Source organism: Triturus cristatus, chromosome 5_1 (genome assembly GCF_964204655.1).
Source record: "Triturus cristatus chromosome 5_1, aTriCri1.1, whole genome shotgun sequence".
NCBI lineage: Eukaryota > Metazoa > Chordata > Amphibia > Caudata > Salamandridae > Triturus > Triturus cristatus.
This window is the reverse complement of record NC_140587.1, coordinates 695168022-695189983: the sequence shown is the minus strand read 5'-3', so window position 1 is coordinate 695189983 and position 21962 is coordinate 695168022. Positions and strand designations below refer to the sequence as shown.

Below are 21962 nucleotides of genomic sequence, written 5' to 3'. Positions count from 1 at the left end.
TTTCTCTCATTATAACTGCATGAGAAAAAGTAACAGGAGGTAAAATCAAATATGTATTTACAAAGGTAATTAAGGTTAGTGGAATATTTTTCCTCAAAAGGTGACGGAGGCTCCAGAATTTGGTTTCAAACTTGGCACCCAGTTTAGTTCCTGTGGGGTGCTAACAAGGCAAATGCCAGCCCTGAGTCCCGTGCCACACTTGCCATGGACAGCATCTCTACCATACATGTTTATTCAACCTCTGGTAGCCTTCCTAGGGTTGCAACAAGAGTGGTAACTATAAAATATATTATTTTTAGTAACACTAACAGTCTCACGTTGTACACCAATGCCTATTTTTCATCAACATCCTGGGGTGCACATGAAGTATGAAAAGCTTCAGCAAACTCCTGAGTCAGCTGGCTCGCCTGCATTTAAGTGTGATGGCTGAGCGCTTGTTAGGTGGAGCCTATTAGACAGCACATGATCTATCTGTTGGGAGACATATTGTGGCTTACCATGAACGTAGAGGGGCTTTGATTCTGCCCATTGCTTACCACTGGCTGCCTTTCCTGTCACTCTCATTTGCCTGCTTCTTGTTTGTGCCTCAGCTTGTCAATCTTGTGTTTGCCCCTCCCATAGAGCTTTGCCTCTTTACCACCTCTTTGATTGGCTGGCATCTCTGCTTTCACTGTGTTGTACCTTGACTCCCATGTTATGCTTGCCTGTCTAGTTGCCGGGTTCACACCCATACACCTTTTCACATGCGCACAATTTTTAACCTTTCTATGCGAGGGTGTCAGTCCCTTTGAATCTGTTATGCATCTCCATCCCAAGGGATTCGTCATGGGTTCCCACTCATGCATTCAGGTTTATATATTTAGCTTACGTTTTAGACCCTTTTTGAGTGCATTTAATGCTTTCAGTGCTAGGTATGTACTGTTTATATTGAATTTTCTTTTGTGAGATATGCACTGTTATCTTTGTATTACAATCTTGTCGTGTTGTAAGGATAATGGTGTTTCGATGAGGAATCCCCTCTTACTTTTCCTCATCTTCTTTGTTTCTTTCTTCATTTCTATTTTCCTTCTGAAGTCTTCTTCTCGTGTCTCTTGTGGATTCCGAGCTTTCCTCTGCTTTTCTGTCGTGTTTCCTCACTCTGTGTTCATCGCAGCCTGTAGCCCTGTGTTCTGTTAGTTTTCCATTTTCAGCCTCGTTTCATTCCTGTTCTGGCCAGTGGGTGTGCATTGGGGCAGTCTTTTGCATTTCCTTTTCTCCTCTTCTCATGTCGTTATTTCTCTTGCTTCCTGTTGGGTATAGAAGGGAGGATGGTTTCAATGTTTTTGTTATCCTTTATTCTGTGCTTCTCGATTTAGCTCATGTTGTTCTTCATTCGATGGTTTTACGGTTCTGTTTCCTCTGTGTCTCCTCTTTCTCGGTTCTTCACTCTTGTTCTCTCGTTGTGTTTTTTCGTTAAGAAGGGGGATATGTTGTACCTTGACTCCCATGTTATGCTTGCCCTCTCTGTGGAATCTTAATGTGATGTCACCTTACAGAATGTTGGGAGTCAAATAGCCACAGTTGGCTGGGCTGAGCAGCATGCTGGCTGCTCCTGGTGGGGTCTCGCTCTGATCTTCTTGTGATCTTACAACTATCTTGAATAAACCTCTCTGAACCACCTCTACCTGTGTGGACTTGATCCTACACACTGCTTTCTTTTCAAGCACTATTTTCTTCTTTTGTGTTTAGCACTATATGAGATTGCATGTGTTTTTGCACATTCTCGGTTGTGTACTTCGCTCCCCCATCCTCCGTCTTGCTTTCCCCAAACCCAGTGTTGCTTCTGCTGCCCTTTCTAACCTCACCTGTCTTGCTTCTGCATATTCCCATCCACCCCTGTCTTGCTTATGTGACCCCTGTTGTTTCTGTGTCCCTCCGGCCATAGGCAGCCGTGTCAATGGCAACTTAAAAATCAGAAATGCTGTGCATCATGTCTAACCATTGACTAATAGTTTGCAAAGGTGAGTCCTATTGGCTTTCCCAATGTTTGTTTTTGTTTTTCTCAGCAAAACGAGGTAAGTGTCACAGGTGCATGCCAATGTGGGTTCCATGCTCGCTGTGACACAGGACTCCAGCTTACATTGATCAAAAAACAAAGGACTGAAATGCAGTCCTGAGCTAATACCAGTGGCTGGGATTAATTCTAGCCCACCACTTGGGAGTTTCAGGGGTTGTGGGAATGTTTGACGGGCTCTGCCCCCCCAATGAGTACGATATACTGAGAGATGGGTATATTATACATTACAATGTACCAGGTTGCTGGGCCTCTGGGGATCCAGAGGTGATATATGGCTGCAATTCTATACTTACAACATTTAGTCACAGGTTTGACTTCTATCACCTGCATTTTCTCCCCTACCGCCTATATGGTTAATGTGATAAATGCAATTTGTAACCCAATGCTCCTTCTCATGAAAACTTAATAAAGTGTTTAAAAAAAAAAAAATTCTAGCCCACCACTTTTAGTTGTTTTTGTTTAGTTGTTAATATTTTTAAATGAAAAGTAGGGCTATAAGAAACATTATTTGTGCACCTTGGCACTACTACAAATTCACAGTTCTGATGAAATCTCCAATAATGACTCCTGAATTATTTTAATACAAGGTCATTTAACAACTCTGCCACTCAACATTTCAAGAGGGAAATTTAAGAACACAATTTTCCTTGTCAGTCTTGTATTTGAACCCTCTCATGGAGCATTACCTCTTTACCACCTCTTTGAATGGCTGGCATCCCTTCTTCCACTGCTTGCTTTTCCAGCACTACTTTCTTTTGTGATAAGCACTCCATGTGAGGTCATGTGTTTTCGAGCTGTCTCATTTGTGTACTTCTCTCCCCTGTCCTCTGTGTTGCTGTCCTCCAAACCTGTGTTGCTTTTGGCTTCATTTCCACCCACTCCTATCTTGCTTCTACATATGTCCATCGTACCTCATTTTGCTTATGGTTCCAATGTTGTATCAGCACCCCCCAGCCCTTCCATGTGTTTCTTCAGCATCCACAGCTCCCGTTCCCCCATTGGTTTGTCATGCCCCAACTCTCCATTAAGTTGCTTTTTGCTTTGCTCCCTCCAGCCTCTAAATAAAAGCAAAAAATGCTTTTGAACATTTTTTTTTCTTTTTAGTTACGATCCATCTTAGATTGGTTATGAAAAAGATAAAAAAAGGGCTGTGTCATTTTGTAGGCACACACATGTGTGCTGCGCATGCCTTCAAAATTACATGGGCAACTGTGTCAAAGGCTTTTTTTAACGACTTTGTCCAAGGTGCATAGCATCAGGAATGCTGTGCAGCATGGCTAAAAACTGGAAAAAGAAATAGATCCCAAAGTTGAGACTTATTGGCTTTGCCAATGCTTGTTTTTGTTTCCCCCCGCAAGACATAAGTTTGATGGGTACTCGCCAATGTGGGTTCCATTCTTGCTGTGACACAGGACTCCAGCTGTACCTTGCTTGATGAGTATGGGTGGGCTTAACAAGGTTGAGGCTGATGTGAGATTGGTTTTGATACTGTTCAAAGCGTGGTTGGCCTAATAGTTCATCGGTCCTGCCAAGTATCACGCATCAGGTGTGACGCTAACGCATTTCAGTGTGGTGCTCTGCATCACCGCACTGAAATGCATTGTCACGCATAATGCCATGGTCTCAGCAGTCACAGAAAGCACACTGCAAACAGTAGTAGCTGCGCGCTCTAGTGCATGCGCTGACTGCTCCCACAGGCTTCGGGCAGTTTCAGAAGCTGAGCAGGCTCTCTTAGCCTCACAGTGGCAGTCAGTCAGTGCTGCTACAATGTATGTAGCTGATTTCCGCGGAGTTGAGTGACAGTCTCAGACTGGCCGTAGCGTCGCAAGGATGTGACGTCGCACGTCCTGCTAACATCGCGCGAAGTTATGTTTGATGAGGCCTCTGCTGCTAACTGGCTCGTCGTCATCTTGCACAGACTGACTGTTTTGCTGGCCTGGCTGCGTTCGCTCACACCACACTGCTGTTCGCACCTCAGACCTGTCCTGCCCTGCAGTCAGGCCCCCATGCTGGGACAGGACCAGGGGCGGCTGGTGACATTTGAAATTGGTGGGGCGTAATAGTTGAGGCTAAGTGTTATGTCGATAGCGAGCGAGCTGCGACTATCATAGGAGGGACTCGAGGGGAGAGGGACTTGCAAAGTGTGTGCAAATGGAGCATTTTACAGCAAACTTGAGAGGGCAAGAATGTTTATAAAGCAATTCTGAAGGTGTAGACTTGAAATATGCAAATACATTACAAAATACCCCACATCTTACAGCACTAAACATATCCACCTTTGACAGTATTACGCCTCTGGGTGTTACAGTTATCTCTGTGGTTGGCACTGGGGATTTCAAGTCAGTTTTCAGTTTGGTTCCGAGTACAATTTCAGTTTGGTTATCAATTCAACGTTCAATTGTTTTATTCACTCACCTGTGTTCTCTTGCTCTCAACTCGACCCCCTCCCTTCCGTGAACCTGCTCAGCCCAGGAGCTCCAGCCACCAGCAGTTGCCCGTACGCTGCTCTTACGTGCAGTATGGCAGCTCCCTGGTTACCAGCTATTTATACCGAGGACACGTCACATTGGTGACCTTCCAACGTGTCATCATACATCATCAGTCTGTGGGTGGTACCATTTGGCCCGGGTTAACAGGAGGACGGAGCAAGCATGGGTGCCATCCTATTTCTAACAAGATCCCATATTAAGTCACTCGTATCATCAAGTCATGGCCCTGAAAAGAAAAACTCAGGCTACCCGACATATTTCCCCTACAGTGGTCTCTGGTTTTGTCTCTGACGCACGTTAGAACTCCCCTCTGCATGTACCCGGGGCCTCATGACATCACAGTGGAGAGCCTGTGATGTCACAAGAGTTCCATCCACAGGGTTCTCCTTCTGGTGCAGATGGGCTGCTAACATTTGTGTTTCTCGCAAGCGTTGGTTAAAACAAATCATACATTCGGAATGCCCGTCCTCATGGGATATCTGCAACAAGCTCTTCCGATTGATATATTAAGGATTCTCAGTGGGCTGCATCCACAACTCTGTGACTGGCAGACTCCCGGGGCTGGTAAAAAGCTCACCTCCTTCTGGTGCGCGGAGGATGCCCAGGAGGCGCCGGCTCCTGGGGCGGGGTGCTGCTGCCCTGCGCTGCCAATCTCGTCGTCCTCGTCTCCCTCCTCCTCGACCCTCAGCACTTCATCTTTGGCCCCGAGATCCTCCACTCGAACTCCTCGGTGGGATGGAGGCGTCCCGTCTGCCCAGTGCTCGTCGACTCTCTGATCTTTCTCTGCCCTCCGTGCGTCCTCTGCCCACCGCTCTTCGGGTCTCTTCAGCCCTGCGTACCTCATCTGCCCTCCGCGCCTGCTCTATGCCTCCTCTGCCTTACGTGTCTCCGCCGCCTTCACAAACGGCACTGACTGGAGTGGAGTGACAACCCCTCTCAGCCAATCCTGGAGCTGCCAGCAGCGCCAGGATTGGCTTAGGGCACGGTTACTACTCGCCCCCCCCTGTCCATGAGTGGGCACGGCGTAAAAAATTTGCCCACCTTCCCCACTCATGCGCTTGTGCTGCTGCCTGTTGCCCCTGGTCTGACAATCATGTCAGTCAACATGACGCCGGACCGCCCACCCCCTCCAGACTCTGAAGGGGGTTGGCGGTCCGACGTCATGCTGACTGACATGATTGTCAGTTCTCCCTCGGCGTCTTTGAACTTAAGTAAACTGATTACTTAAGTTCAAAGACGTTGAGGGAGCTGCGGGCGGGGGAGCTACCCCCCAACGCCCCAATGGATGCACCGCACCTGGTGACAGGCTCAGGAACTAATAAAGGCAATGCAGCCCGCCGGCAATTTTATTTCAGAGCAGCCCGGGCCGGCCAACTCGAGGGTACTGGGTGAGGGAGAGGGCCCTGCTGCATCATGCAGTCAGGAGACCGCGGTCCGGTGAGAGGGCCGGTCCTCACCGGTATAGAGAATCACACCGGGCTGGCTCAGTAAGCATGAGGGCAGAGAAAGAACAGAACAAGCTGAGAGGATTCACGCATTTTCCGTTTCCCCCCTCCCAGCACGCATGATGTGGGCAGCCGGCACAGAGAGAAGCAAACCAGGCATCCAGCACGTGAGGAAATGGAACTGCTCTTGCTGGCAGCAGGCGGGCCATCACTGCAACTAAATTCAAGCAAGTAAGTGTGTGCCTGGCCCTGAAGTCACAGGCTTAAATAAAAACTAAAAAATAAAGTTCAAAATGTGCTTGGCTTACCTTGCCTGGCTTCCTTCAAATTCCACGCACACATCACGACCCCCGTCACCCGTACTACCTCCCAGCCACACACAGACTTCACTTCAGACTGTAGACAACACACACTGGCAGATTGCACGGAAAGTCGGAGGCCATTGAAATAATTATTCAACATGGGCAAAAGATAATGTCCACAGCTGAATTCAGAAAACAAGCATTGAAAATGCAATAAGTCTCGCCTTTGATTAAGTGAAAGACTTTTGCTTTGCTAATGGCATTATATAGGAAAGCAAATGGCTTTAACTTAATAAAAGGCAAGACCTATTGCATTTTTAATGCTTGTTTTTATTGTGGTTAATTCAGATACATTTGTTTAAAGCCGGGGTACTCACAAATATTTAATAAGGTGCCGAAAGTGAGTTTAAGGTCTGACCGGGGCTGCATTGATGTTGAAAGTGGAGGAAGGGGGAGACAACAACCATAAAAGCAAAGTATCATTGAAAGTATAACGAATGTACGCCGTAGGCGACCGCCACATCACACGGAACACCGCAGTCGCGCTCCCCCAGGAAGCGGTAGCCCAGGTAGAGGGGCAACCGGAGGTGCAGCGAGCAACCGGAGGGCATCGGGTCCGAGGCTCCGGCCGAGGGCACAGGCGGCAGGCCGGTGGCGGTGGGCGCTTCCGAGCTGTTCTGGCCCACGCAGATCTCGCCGACGCCGTGCACCAGAAAGAGCTCGCAGCGTAGCCGTTCGGGCTACGGGAAGCCAAACTTGTTCATGAGCTCCTCGCAGTCATGGCGGGCAGGCTCGCACAGGGAGCAGCAGGGTGGGATGGCCTGCTCCATCACGGTGCACACCGGCGCGTATATGGAGCACAGGAAGAAGCTCAGCTCCAACGAGCACTGCACCTTGACCAGCGGGTAGAACTGGTGCACCTCCAGCCCGGCGTCCTCCTGGCTCACGTGGCCCAGCGGGTTGGGAAAGATGGTCTGGTTGTAGGCGATGTCTGCGAACAGCGGGATGCAGATGGGCTGGCAGAACCTGTGGTCTGGGATGGAGAGGCCCTTCTCGCCGTGGTAAGGCTGGGCGGCGCGGGCCAGGAGCCCCAGGACCAGTAGCAACAGCAGGGCTGGGGAGGTGCCATCCCCGGTGAGAGGTTTGCCGGCCTCAGGCAGCTCCAACAAGTTTACGACAGTCTGTAGAGGCTCAAGAGGAACGTGCAGGGCAAGGCAAACGGGAAAAAGTACCCAATGGTGATCAGTCCAGAAAAGCGCTCCCTTCAGCACCTGTGGCACTTGAGCAAATAACAGGGGTATGATCGTGCCTTTGTGACAGTGCTGCCTGGTTTCTGAAGTATGTCCAGTTTCTTGGGCTGTAACCAAATGCTTAGTTTCTCTTTAACGTTCAAGTTCCCCCAAAAAGCTTCCAGGTGCGGCAAACTTCATTCTTTTTTTCCGGGGAAAAAACCCTAACTTTTCTGTGGAATCTGCGCTCTTCGTTAAAACAAGTTTAACAAGCACGGTCCGCTTTCACTTTCGTCCTTTGTGAAAGCTTTCTTGTCTTTATTGGGCCATGTGTTTAAACACATGGCCCCATAAAGATAAGTAAGCTTTTACTTCAGCTGGAAAGCGGACGAGCACGTCCAAGTGGGCCGGCCGAAAAGTGGAAAAGTCTACGTCACGCAGTGCTCTTTCACAATGGCTGGCCACCGTTTAGCATAAACGGTGACGCCGGCCAATGGGAAAGAAGGGCGGGGCTTGAAGCACTTTACAGAATTCCCTCTAAATCATTAAAGCTCGCCAGCGAGACTGCGCATGTGCGCAGCCCACGCAGGCGAGACCTAAAAATGCATAACAGATAGTGCTTGGCCGAGACAGGCGTGTTTCAATATCTTTATGAATGGTTACACACCGATTTTGGAGTAATGTATTGCCTGCATAGGTAGAACGCACTTTACGCGCCCTTAAAAGTCCTAGTAATGCAGAGCACTTGATGCGCTATGTTCGTTGCATATATACCCTAAGTATCTGAAAGCCTCCACTTTTGTGCTCTTTGTTGTTGCGCCTTGATGTGGTACGTGTCGCTGAACACGTGACAAATGAGAAGGAAATGTGTTGTGTGAACACTGCACTAAACGGTGTCTTGCATGCCGAGCGTGGAGTGAGCAAATGAGTGAGAGCTCAAATCAAAGCCGTTACCGAAATGCCATAGGTCTCTACAGGTAAACACTGCCTTTAATTACAGCAGTGCTTTTGAATTGAGCCTTTGTGCACTTGACATGAGTTCAAGTTACATTACACAAGATCAAATTAACTTTCTAAGCATTTTACCCAGTTTTCGGTCTCTAGGTTCTCTAAGTTTCAGGTTTTCTGCCCTGTGTTTATAATTGTAAGTGCCAATTACCAGGCAGGTCGCTCCCCTCACCGCCACGCAGCCCCCTGTGTGACCACTGACCGCTGCTGCATTGTGTCTGCCTGCGTTAGAGTGACTGTGCCCTCCTCTTCTGTACCCACGAGTGAGTGATTCTCCCCCACTGTACCTGTGTATTTTGCTGCCTTGATTGTTCCCCTCTCCTTTGGTGCCCAGATTGTGTCCCTTTTTTCTTCTGTCATTCCCCGCGTCTCCCCCTCGCCGCCCGTTTCCCGCTGCCGCGTCCCGTAGCTCCGCCCCCCTCGCACCCTATTGGCCGCCGCGTCCCGTAACTCCGCCCCCCTCACACCCTATTGGCCGCCCCGCTCCCACCTCCCAGCTGCTCCTCCCTCCCTCTCCCACTCATATGGAGGCCGCGCAGCGGTAGAGAGAGCGACCTCTGACCCTGTTTACCAGGCAGGTCGCTCCCCTCACCGCCACGCAGCCCCCTGTGTGACCACTGGCCGCTGCTGCATTGTGTCTGCCTGCGTTAGAGTGACTGTGCCCTCCTTCTCTTCTGTACCCACGAGTGAGTGATTCTCCCCCACTGTACCTGTGTATTTCGCTGCCTTGATTGTTCCCCTCTCCTTTGGTGCCCAGATTGTGTCCCTTTTTTCTTCTGTCATTCCCCGCGTCTCTCCCTCGCCGCCCGTTTCCCGCCGCCGCGTCCCGTAGCTCCACCCCCCCTCGCACCCTATTGGCCACCGCGTCCCGTAGCTCCGCCCCCTCGCACCCTATTGGCCGCCCCGCTCCCACCTCCCAGCTGCTCCTCCCTCCCTCTCCCACTCATATGGAGGCCGCGCAGCGGACGCGCCGCTGGCGCGCCGAAGGCGCGCCTAGGGCAAGCCTGTCTGCGCCCGTCTGCGCCTGGCCCGCGCCCAGCGCCAGACCCCCTGGCCCCCGCAGATGCCAGCCCACCCGCAAGACCTACAACGCCGCCACTCTCATCGCACTCAACACCGGCCGGAGCCCCGGCTGCTGCAGAGCCACCCCAAGACGCACCCACGGACCCTTCACCTGCCAATCCTGCAACTTCTCCTGCATCCGGACCCGTACCGCACCCGCCAAGCCAAGCACCAACAGCAACCACCTGAAGTGCATCCTGCTCAACACTCGCTCCGTCCACAGGCACGCAGTGGAACTCTGGAACCTGCTCGACGCCACATGCCCAGACGTCGCCTTCCTCACGGAAACCTGGATGAACGCCTCCTCAGCACCCGACATCGCCATCCCGGACGGATACAAGATCACCCGGAGGGACCGCGCCAACCAGAACGGAGGAGGCATCGCCATCGTCCACAAGAACACCATCCGCATCACGATCAACTCCGAAGACACCCTCACAGCCGCCGAACACCTGCACTTCCAGATTCACACCGACCCCAAGACCACCCTCAGAGGCACCCTCATCTACAGACTCCCGGGACCTCGCACACAATTCGGCGAAGACATCGCCGACTTCATCAGCCCGCACGCCCTCCCCTCCGCTGACTACATCCTCCTCGGGGACCTCAACTTCCACCTGGAGAACAACAACGACCGCAACACCACCATCCTGCTGGACAACCTCGCCAACCTCGGACTCAAGCAACTGGTGACCACCCCCACCCACCACGCCGGCCACACGCTCGACCCCGTCTTCTCCTTCAGCAAGGACATCACCTTCAGCCACGCCACCGGACTCCACTGGACAGACCACAGCTGCGTCCACTTCAGCTTCAGAAGGACCACGACTCACCACCACCCGCAACTGGTCCCTCGCAGAAGCTGGAACAAGATCACTGCTGACCAGCTCACCACATCCCTGAGCCAGAACCCCCCCACCAGATCAGCGAACCCCAACCAAGCCGCCAACAACCTCACAAAATGGATCAGCAACTGCGCAGACGACCTCGCTCCACTGAAGACCCCCCCGCCAGACCCGGCACCAAGAAAGCATCTTGGTTTACCGACGAACTCAAGAGCTCCAAGAAGAACTGCCGGGCCCTCGAGAAAGCCTGGCGCAGAGACCCATCTACAGACAACATGACCACCCTCAAGCTCGCCACTCGAAGACATCACCAGCTGATCCACGCCACCAAGAAATCCGCATTCAAGGAACGACTGGACAACAACGCCCGCAACAGCAAGGAACTCTTCAACATCGTCAAAGAGCTCTCGAACCCCAGCGCCGGAAACAACGACATCACGCCCTCGCAAGACCTCTGCAACTCGCTCGCCTCGTTCTTCCGCAGCAAGATCGCAGACATACACAACAGTTTCAGCACACAGCCAACGCACCCTACGACCGGAACAACGCCCCCCACCACCACCCTCCGCGCCTGGACCCCGGTCAACACCGAAGACACCATCCGCACGATGAACTCCATCCACTCAGGATCTCCAACCGACCCCTGCCCTCACCACGTCTTCAACAAGGCCGACTCCGTCATCGCACCCCACCTGCGGGACATCATCAACGCCTCCTTCGACACCTTCCCAGAGAGCTGGAAGCACGCCGAACTCAGCGCCCTACTGAAGAAACCATCAGCGGACCCCACCGACCTCAAAAACTAACGCCCCATCTCGCTCCTTCCTTTTCCGGCCAAAGTCATCGAGAAAACCGTCAACAGACAACTGGCCGCCTTCCTCGAGACAAACGGATTCCTCGACCACTCGCAGTCCGGCTTCCGGGCCAACCACAGCACCGAGACCGCCCTCATCGCAGCCACTGATGACATCCGAGCTTTGCTCGACAACGGGGAAACAACGGCCCTCATCCTCCTGGACCTCTCCGCGGCGTTCGACACGGTCTGCCACCGCAGCCTAGTGCAGCGCCTCAACAACATCGGTATCCAGGAGAAGGCACTGTAATGGATCATCTCCTTCCTCGCCGGAAGAACACAGAGAGTCCACCTACCCCCGTTCAGATCCGAGGCCACTGAAGTCATCTGCGGCGTACCACAAGGATCATCACTCAGACTCACCCTCTTCAACGTCTACATGAGCCCCCTCGCAGCCATCGCACGCCAACACAACCTCAACATCATCTCCTACGCCGACGACACCCAGCTGATCCTCTCCCTCACCAACGACCCCGCCACCGCCAGAACCAACCTACACGAAGGGATGAAAGACGTAGCCGAGTGGATGACGAACAGCCGCCTGAAACTGAACTCAGATAAGACGGAAGTCCTCATCCTGGGATCATCACCCTCCGCCTGGGACGACTCCTGGTGGCCCCCTGCCCTTGGCAGCGCACCCAAACCAACAGACCACGCACGCAACCTGGGCTTCGTCCTGGTCTCCTCCCTCTCCATGACCAGACAAGTCAACGCCGTCTCCGCATCATGCTTCAACATCCTACGCATGCTACGTAAGATCTTCCGGTGGATCCCCACCGAAACCAGGAAGACGGTCACCCAGGCCCTCGTCACCAGCCGACTGGACTACGGCAACTCCCTCTACGCCGGAACCACAGCCAAACTCCAGAAACGACTCCAACGCATCCAGAACGCCTCAGCACGCCTCATCCTGGATATTCCCCGACACAGCCACTTCTCCGTACACCTGAGAAACCTGCACTGGCTCCCCGTCAGCAAGAGAATCACGTTCCGACTCCTCACCCACGCACACAAAGCTCTCCACAACCAAGGCCCAAGATACCTCAACGACCGCTTGACCTTCTACACTCCCACCCGCCAGCTTCGATCAACCAGCCACGCCCTCGCCGCCGTCCCCCGCATCCGAAGAGCCACAACAGGAGGAAGATCCTTCTCCTACCTGGCTGCCAAGACGTGGAACTCCCTCCCCATCCACCTCCGCCTGACCCAAGACCACCTCTCCTTCAGGAAGCAACTCAAGACCTGGCTGTTCGAGCAGTAGCGGACCCCCCTCCCCCAAGCGCCTTGAGACCCTCCGGGTGAGTAGCGCGCTATACAAATGCTTGATTGATTGATTGATTGAATTCACCCATAACTTTATGCCCCATTTCTGTGTCTCTCTCTATGTTTTAGTGTGGGTTCCCTGTGCCTCTCTACCCTTTGTCTGTATTGAGTTGTAGTAGAGATTCTCATTGCACAAATGGTTGTAATTTGTGATATTTCTATGTTTCCCTTATTTTCAGTGCCTCATTTTGCACTCTAGAAAGTGTCACTCGTACTCATTGAAATGTCACTCACAATGACACTGAAATTATTAAAATGTCACACATGGCAATCTGAAACCTTGGCAGCTATGGTTTATGCTTGTAGCGGCTTAATTGTTTCTGTTGGAGCAAGGGTGATTTGCATATGACTGGTCCTATCTTTAGTAATACACTGAGCAAAAAACGAAGGACTGCAATACAGTCTAGCCAGGATAAATGCCAGTAGCTGGGATTCCTTCGAGCTCACCACATTTGGTTGTTTTTGCTTTGTTTTTCTCATTTTTGTAATGAAAAGCATGGCTATAAGAAACATTATTTGTGCACGTTTACACGACTAAAAAGACACAGTTCTGATGAAATTTCCAATAATGGCTTGTGATATTTTTTATAAACAGGTCATATAACAGCTCTGCCTCACAGCAATTGCAGAGGGAGATTTCAGAATACAATTGTCCTTCTGGCAGCTCGTGGGTTGGAACAGATGGAGTCATCCACTCAAATCAGACATTTAACCAAGGTAACAATTGATAAGGTGTAATATAATACAAGCCAGGAGGACATTATGAATGACGCGGATTATTTTAATATTGAACCGCAAAAAAGTAAAAATCCATATTTTGAGTTTTGTTTTGCAAAGATAAAGGATACACATACTGAAAAATTGCAAACTTTCTTAATTGGTGTAAAAATTAGGTAAATGGGGGAAAACTCTTCAAAACTCACTTTTAATGGGAAAATTGGCTCTCAAAAAATGTATCTCTAAAATGAGTCGGCAAAAACATTAATAGAAGGGAATTTTCACCTACAAGCACGGTGTGTACAGTTAACACATTTAACAGTCTTCACATAGTGCAAGTTTATCAATTTTATCAAATTTAGCAACGAAAATGTAACTTTTACCCACACCTTCTATTGAGCGCATGGACTTTGTTTTCCTAGAAACTGCTTTTGTTACAAGAAAATGTTTACAGCCTGCCATGCTGAATCACGTAAAAGTCACATATTTTTCCTAAAGAAATTTATTTCCAAGAAACTATCTTGTAGAAACATAAACGATAAAAATCTTGTACATATTTTCTGAAAACAAAAAACAAATCATACACCATATAATTAGAAAATGCAATATTTCTACATACCAAAAATGGAATAAAATACGCACGTGCTACCAGAACATTCCTAAAGCATAAAGCTGTGTCCCCTTTCTCTTTCCTCTGCAGCTGCCGCTCTTTTGGTTGAAAATGGCAAGAGAGGAATCATGCTGCTGTTCAAACGTGGAACTCATGAGGAGTTTGGGTATGCCTCGCTCTTCACCGCACTGACTTTTTACTTCCTTATCTCCTGCTGGACGGCAGGCACAGCTGTGGCCAGTGGTCTGGTCATCCCCATGCTGTAAGTATTGAGAAATGTTTGTGTACTTACCTATGAAATTGTCCGTTTTCTGTTATGGCTGCCATTGAGAGTGTGCCATTCCCTGCTACTGTTACATAATATAGCTCTGCTGCCACAGAAAACTACATAAACTACATATTGAGAAGCTGATTGGCTACATTGGGACGCTAGATCTTCGTCGGTTTATCAAGGAAACATTGTCGAAAATAAGATTAGTTTCCTTAGCTTCTCTTTTTATTGCAAATTCGGTACAACTATTCATGTGTAAAACTGGTACTCTACAAGAAAATAATTTTACCTGCCTTTTAAATCTTTCCTGTCCCATATGACATGTGACAATGTTTTCCATTTTAATTTTGTGTACTCTGCACCCTCTTAATGTCTTGATTCTTTCGCTATTTTTTATGTGATTTGGAATCTTAGGTCAGTTTCTATCAGACCAATAAAAGCAAAGGCCTTTATATTTCAAAGACTTATTGCCCATTCTTTTCACTTTGAGATACATTTTACAAATTTGTTTATCCTTTGCATAGTGGGAGTCAGTATTCTCCTCTATTTTGTGCAATTCATGTGATTCAGGATCATCAGTACTGTACCCTGTTAAATCCCAGAGTAATCAAAAACTCAAACTGGCTGAGGGGTGTGGCTTGCGCCCAAGTGTGATGGCGGCCTGACCTCTGAGCTCTGGACCGACTAGCAAACATCAGAAAACATCGCCCGGCCATCATGCTCTAGAGACTCACCATTGGGCTTAAAGGAGGTCAAAACACCCCCACATCCATCCTGTGGGGTACAATAACAGGTACAAGAAACCTACCATCTCTGCGGCCTAATATACATCTCATGCACAGCGTTTTCAGACAGAACAACCAGTTGCCTGTCAAACGGTACGTGCAGCGGCATGGAGGGTCGGCGCTCATGCAATGCATACCCATTAAGCTTTGGTCACTACATAAACTACCGGAACGCAATGCTGCATATCTACGCTATTGGAGGTGGGATACAGAGGTTATGCTTTCTGTTGCGCCATTGTGCCCTCGATGACCCCTATGCTGCAGCTCACCCAGGCTGCCTTGTATGCTCATGAGCACTCCTCCCTCACTGTTTCCTAAAAAAAACATTTGCAGCGTGTCAGCGTGTTAGAAATGGGGATCTCTAGTTGGCAGCGGCTTGCACCCTGTCCAAGTAGGGGCCCTTCCTTCTATTCAGGATGAGTAAACTACACACCTAAGTTTGCCTGTGCTCACCCTCTGGTAGCAGTCAAGCTAAACTACAGAGGCAATGTGTAAAGCATTTGTATATAACCCACAGTAACACAGTGAAAACACCACAAATGGACACCACACTAGTTTAGAAAAAATAAAGTATCTTTATCTAAACCAAGCAAGACCAAAACGAAAAAATCCATACTACAGATATCAAACTATGACTTTTAAAAGGTAAAAACAGTTCTGTCCATAGGAAACTATGGATGCATCACTTTCAGCACAAAGAACCTGAGATGCATCAAAATCACAAGCAAAAACGGCCGCAGGGAAGGTGATGTTTTGGTTCCTTATGCACAGGGAAGTTGATGTGTCTGTTCCTTGCTCAAGTGGAGTTGATGCGTCAATTCCTTACTGCCATGCAGGGGAGGTGATGTGTCGGTTTCTTACTGTTTGGGAAGTTGATGCGTCGGTTTCTTACTGCAGCCCCAGCGTTGTTGTAGATTCCGCACACAGGTGTGATGCGTATGAATTCCGGATGTGCTTGAGGCGATGCGGCAACAGCAAACTAGATGCTTCATCGATTTCTCCAGCCGCTGACTGGCGATACGTGAATTCTTCTTGCCGTCCAGCAGGGACTGCATCGAAATCAGTACGGTGGCCTTTGACTTCAGAGATCTGTGCATGGGACTCGGGGAACAGAGGTTACTTGGGCCGTTGTCAGGCTCTGTGTCGGTTTTGGGCCACATGGGGCTGTGCGTTAGAAAATATTGCCGCAAGGAGGGAGTAGCATTGATTTCCTTCAGAACTTTAGTTCTTGGCAGCTTCCTGTAGCAGGAACAACCTCCAGAGTCCTAGAACTGGAATAGGCGTCTCCTAGCAGGTCATAACTCCCAGAAGTAAAGTTCCAGGAAGCTGTGGGTGAAGTCTTTGTGGCCCTGAGACTTCAGAACAGAAGGCAAGCACACAGGCCCTTGGAGAATCTACTCAAGCAGGTTTCAAAGCAAAGTCTTTGTCCTCTCCTTAGCAGCAGCAGCAACTGCAGGCCAACACACAGCAAAGGGGCATTACTCCCCCTCACAGATCTTCAATTTTTCTTCCTTGGCAGGGGTTCCTCTTGATCCCAGAAGTAATCTCAAGTTCTGGAGTTTTAGGTCTAATTTTTATATCCCATTTTCACTTTGTAGTCTTTGTTTCAAGACTCTCTGAGCTCAGTAAAACAGTTCTGTCCTCCCTGGTCCAGCTTCACTCCAGGTGGTGGAGACAGCATGTGCAGAGCAGGCACAGCCTATTCAGGTGCTAGTGAAAATTCCTCCCACCACTCTAAATTCAGAAAGGTCTGTTCCGCCTGGCTCTGAGTCAACCAGGAAAGGCAGGACACACCTCAACCCCTCTTATGACTGTCTAGAGTGAATGCAAATTCCCAGCTCCTGTCAATCTTAACCCAGACGGTGAATACACAAGCAGGAAGAGGCTCACAGAATGGTAAAGGAAGAAAATGCCCACTTTCTAAAAGTGGCATTTTCAAACACACAATTTAAAAACCACCTCTACTAAAAAGTGTGTTATTAAATTCTGAGTTCAGAGTGCCTAAACCTCATTTCTCTATCTTGTCGCAACGGAGAGTGACACTTGTAAGATTTTACAAGGCAGCTCCCATGTAAACCTATGGGACCGACAGAGTCTTTCAATAGTGAAAAACAAAATGCACAGTATTTCACTATCAGGACATGACACACACACCAGCACATGTCCTACTTTTCACATACACTACACCCTGCCCACGGGGGGACCTTCGGCCTGCCTGAGCGGTAACAAGCAGACTGGACAATGGAAACGCCCTCTACGCTGGAATCTAAAAATCCCTGCTCCGAAAACTCCAGACCATCCAGAACACTGCTGCCAGACTCGTCCTCGGCATCCCACAATATGAACACAACACACTACCTACAAGACCTCCACTGGCTCCCCATTGAGAAGAGAGTAACCTTCAAGCTACTCACTCACGCCTACAAATCCCTCCATGACACTGGACCCCAATACCTCAACGAAAGAGTCTCCTTCCACGTACCCAAGAGAAACCTCCTCTCCGCCGACCTTGACCTCGCCAAAACCCCACGCATCCGCCGTGCCAGAGCGGGCGAAAGAGCCTACTGCTACATCGTGGCAAAGACCTGGAATGAGCTCTCGCTTAACATCAGATGTTCCCCCAAGCCGCACGCTTTCAGGAAGAGCATCAAGACCTGGCTCTTTGGCTGGATCGGAGCTACGCGTCCCCCTCCCCTGCGCCATGAGACCCTCACGGGTGAGTAACACACTTCACAAATCCCTGATTGATTGATTGGTTGATTACAATGTCAGGCAGGCATCTGGTTGCTGCCTATGCAGATGTACTAATATTCAAGAAAAATGCAGATCTGGTTATCCCTCACATAATGCTTGAAATAGGAAGATTTTCACATTTCAAGTTGTTCACTAAACAGTAGCAAGACTGAAGTTTTTCCACTAAATGTACATTGTACTGCCTCAATACTAGGCGACTCTGGCTTGAAATAGCAACCCGAAGCTCTCAAATACCTGGGCATATGGTTCAGAAAAGACCTACACACTTCCCTAGCAATAAATGAAAAGAAAACTCTAACTAAAATTAAAGATCTGCTAAACCCTTGGTCCCCTAAACCTGTTTCCATGTGATGGCACACTGAAACCATCAAAATGATGATATCCCCATTGATTAACTTCCTGAGCCTTATGGTCCCAATATCTCTCCATGCTGCATTTTTGCAGTAGTGGACATGTTCATGTGAGAGGCTGGCTTAGTATATGATGCTTCTTTATATAAGTGGAGCACCCTGCTCTAATCTAGATGGCCCTTATGGTGATTTTAGTAGTTTAGACAACCTTAGGAAGGCTCTCTAAGTGGTAGCTGTGGAGAGCAGCCTTCAGGCTTAGTCTAGGAGAAGGGTAAAGCAGCTCGGGTCACTAGTATCTAATCCTTCATGTAGGCTAAGTGAAAAAGAACCACACAGTGTACTTATGGAAATAGATATTTATTACAGTCACTCACTAACACTATACAATACCTCCTGCCTGGAGATATATTGTCAATGCACACAATACTTCAAAATAGAACAGTACAGAGCACCAATACTCCGTGGTCCCCAGGGGGAGGCCACACCATACATCAAAATAGTGGAATGTGAACCACAATAGTAGATGAGATTGAACCCAGAGAGTGTAGGGAGTCGGGGACCCAAGATACCACCCCAGGTGAGGGTCTAGGTACCCCATGATAGTCGTATGCCCAGAGGATACATGACCGCGTACTCAATACTACTGAAGGTACTTTACAGTCTTGAAGTGGACAGACCCTTCCCCGTGGACCCCAAAGATACCCCCTTGGAAAACAAAGGGTTGAGGAGCTACCCCACCCATGGATACCCTCGAAATCAGAATACCTACAACCACTGTCGAGCACAATTTAGGACTTCAGGAAGAGACCGCTGTTGAAGAAGGATGAAAGAGTCTGTTGGAACCCAGGCAGGGGTTCATGTCGAAAAGTACCTGAAAGCAGAGGGGACAGAGTCAATGCCACTCTGGGGCATCCAGGAGGCATGGAAGATGAAGGCCACTTGAGTTCAGTGAAGACAGATTCGTTGATAAAAAGGCTTCAAGTATGGGTACACCAAATTGGTAGCTCTACCTGAGCCATCGTGACGCTGAAGACTACAGAATCCGTCTGTCCAACCAACTGCGTCAGCACACGTCATTTATAGCGGGGACAGACTCGTCGACAGAACATTTCAATGCGTCCGACTCTGTTGGCACAAGTTGGTCGTGGTAACTGTTGGGTCGCCATGTGATGAAGCGATACAGCAACGTAGTGCACAGAGGTTCGGTTGCAGGGTGTTCAATGAGGGATGCTGGCCTCAACTCGATGAGAAGACAACTCAGGCTTGGAGGCAATGCAGAACTACCACCTGTGTTGCTGAGTCTTTTGTAATCCGTGGGAGCCCAGGTTCGGCAGACCAGTCACTTTTGTTGTGGTGCCTGCGGCTGCAGTAGAGTGACTCCTTCACTGCAAGGGAGATGCCTTTGGATGTCTTTAGATCGGTCCCGGGAGCAGGGAGGGCTTCCCAGATGGGCCCTACCGTGGATGGAATCATACCTCTAACACCGGATACAGTGTTGGGGTATGATTCAATATGTTTGATACCAAGCATGCTCAGGTTCGTACCCATCCAGTTTAGAGATGTTCATCGCGTAATGAAGCATGGCCTCTCTATCGTAATGGCTGATTCACTCACAGAGTCTGGAGAATGGACTCCGGGGTTTGTAGGGGTGGTCTGCTCATGCAAGGCTACACTTGGAACCACGCACCCTGCCTTTGGGACTAAAAGGCCTGCTAAAGGGGCGACTTATAGGCTTCAAGTGAAGTGATGTAAGATATAAGGAAACATATCTTTCATGAGAGGTGCATGCACCAACTCACACAGGCTGCAATGGCAGGCCCCTAGTCGAAGTTTGGAGGGTCCCTCATGGGTGGCATAATACATGCTGCAGCCCGTAGGGGATCCTTGGGGTACCCATGCCCTAGGTACCTTAGTACTATATACTAGGGACTTACAAGGGTGCCCCAGTAGCCAAATAGGAATGTACCAAGGTACTCACCATAACCAATTTAGGGAGGAAGCACAGTGACTGGGGTCCTGATTAGCAGGATCCCACTCCGACTAGTCAGAAAAACAGCAGAGCACCAGCAAAAAGTGGGGGTAACCATGAAAGCAGATCCTACTTTCCTACAGTTCATTTCTGACTTTTTGTGGAAAAGCAAGAGAACTAGAATATCTGCTAACATCCTGAAACTGAACAAGAATAAGAGTGGCATAAACCTTCCGGATTTCCGGAGATAGCAATGCACCTTTCTAGAAGACCAAGGCTCTTTGTTGTTCAAAGACCTAGATGACCACTCTCCTCTGTGGCTGTGGATTGAAACATGTTTAATCATTCCTTTACCTCTTACTTCGTTATCAACCATCCATCATGCCAAAAATCTTCACCTAGCACACTCGCAACCCATTATATTAGACATGGTCACAGCTCTATTGCAAGTAGATTAGCACCTTAACAAACACATTTTGGGCTCACTACTAACTTCCCTGTGGCAAAATCATAACATTAAAATGAGATGGAAAAAGTTTCTTTGGGACCTGTGGATCCTCAAAGGTATAAACACAATTGGTGACTTGGGCACCCCCTCAAACTCTCTTCCATTCTCTACACTATGGGCCAGTCATAACCTTCCTGACATAGAATTCTATAATTTCCTAAACATAAAGGGAGTCATACAGAAACTGCCTCGCCTGCACATTCAGAATCTTCTTTCCTTACTGGGCAACTTTAGGAAACTAGGACACTCTGCTTCATGTTTATACAAACTGTTAGAACCAGCTACGGTTGTCAAATAAATAAATAAGTCTAAAAGTATAATAAAATGGCAGCCTCTTATCCAACCTTCTCAAACGTCCCGTTTCACGGACGTCGTGTGCAGTAGAATTTGGCAATCGACCTTCAGGGCAAAAATCTCCCCGGCACTGGCTCAATTCAGATTCTGGTCTATACACAATACTTATTGGACCCCTTCCTGGTTTCATAAACTTGGCCTTATTAATTCGGTTGCTTGCTGGCATTGTGGGGAGGAGATAGGATCCCTTGTACACATGTTTTTCAATTGTAAACTAACTCTTTCTTGACCAGAGTACAAAACACGATAGAAGACATCTTTAAGATTTCTTTTAAGACGGACCTTTCAACCATAACTTTAGGACTATTAGCAAATCCATTTCCCTTACAATTGCCTGAAAAGATCTGTTATTACTAGACTTGATGCTTTTTACTTGGAGCAAAATCTATTATATCAGACTGGAAATCCACACCTGAAACCTCATTCAATAAATGGTGGAATATATATCCTTTCTGTCACAAAGGGAGAGCGAGAATGTAGGGAACCTAGTTGGGTTCAGCGGCAGTCTCAGAGGTACTGAATAGGAGTTACGGGTAGGCATGCCTCCTTGACAAATGTGGGACTACAGGAGCGTGCCTCTGAGCTGGACTCGCCTGAGTCACGAACATCCCAAAATTAGGGCTTTCCCCAGTAGGATTATACTTACAGGTGGGACCCTCTGCATGGAACAAATGCATAGACAGGCAGGGATGTTAACAGCCCTGATGAAGGCCTTAGATCCAAAGGACTTTGAATGAAGGCTTAAACATGTTGGCATATAACAGCGGCAAGTGAGTCATTGTAACTCACATACACGCCACAATTTTTCTTTTTGTGAGTGCCTAGGGTACCCAATAATAATGGGATTCCCCTTGGGTTTAACCTTTGGCATCTTTAGCAATCTTTTCTTGATCCCTGCTTTATAATCCAGTAACCATTTATATAAAAACTCCCACTTGTGGTGGAGTTTGCTCTGGTGGTACCATCCTACCAGGGTGTGGCTAGGTGTCGATGATGAAGCATGCCACTATCTAGTAGGTGTGGGGTCTACTC

General features: G+C 48.8%; 1 protein-coding gene across 1 annotated transcript in view; it reads left to right on the top strand.

Moving 5' to 3' along the window:
* The window catches only part of LOC146831375 (chloride channel protein C-like), a 497244-nt gene that overhangs the window by 168627 nt on the left and 306655 nt on the right, over positions 1–21962 (top strand). The window contains exons 9-10 of the mRNA XM_085605651.1: positions 13208–13329; positions 14030–14201. Of these exons, the coding sequence (XP_085461777.1) occupies positions 13208–13329; positions 14030–14201 (294 nt within the window). The remainder of the gene's footprint in view (positions 1–13207; positions 13330–14029; positions 14202–21962) is intronic.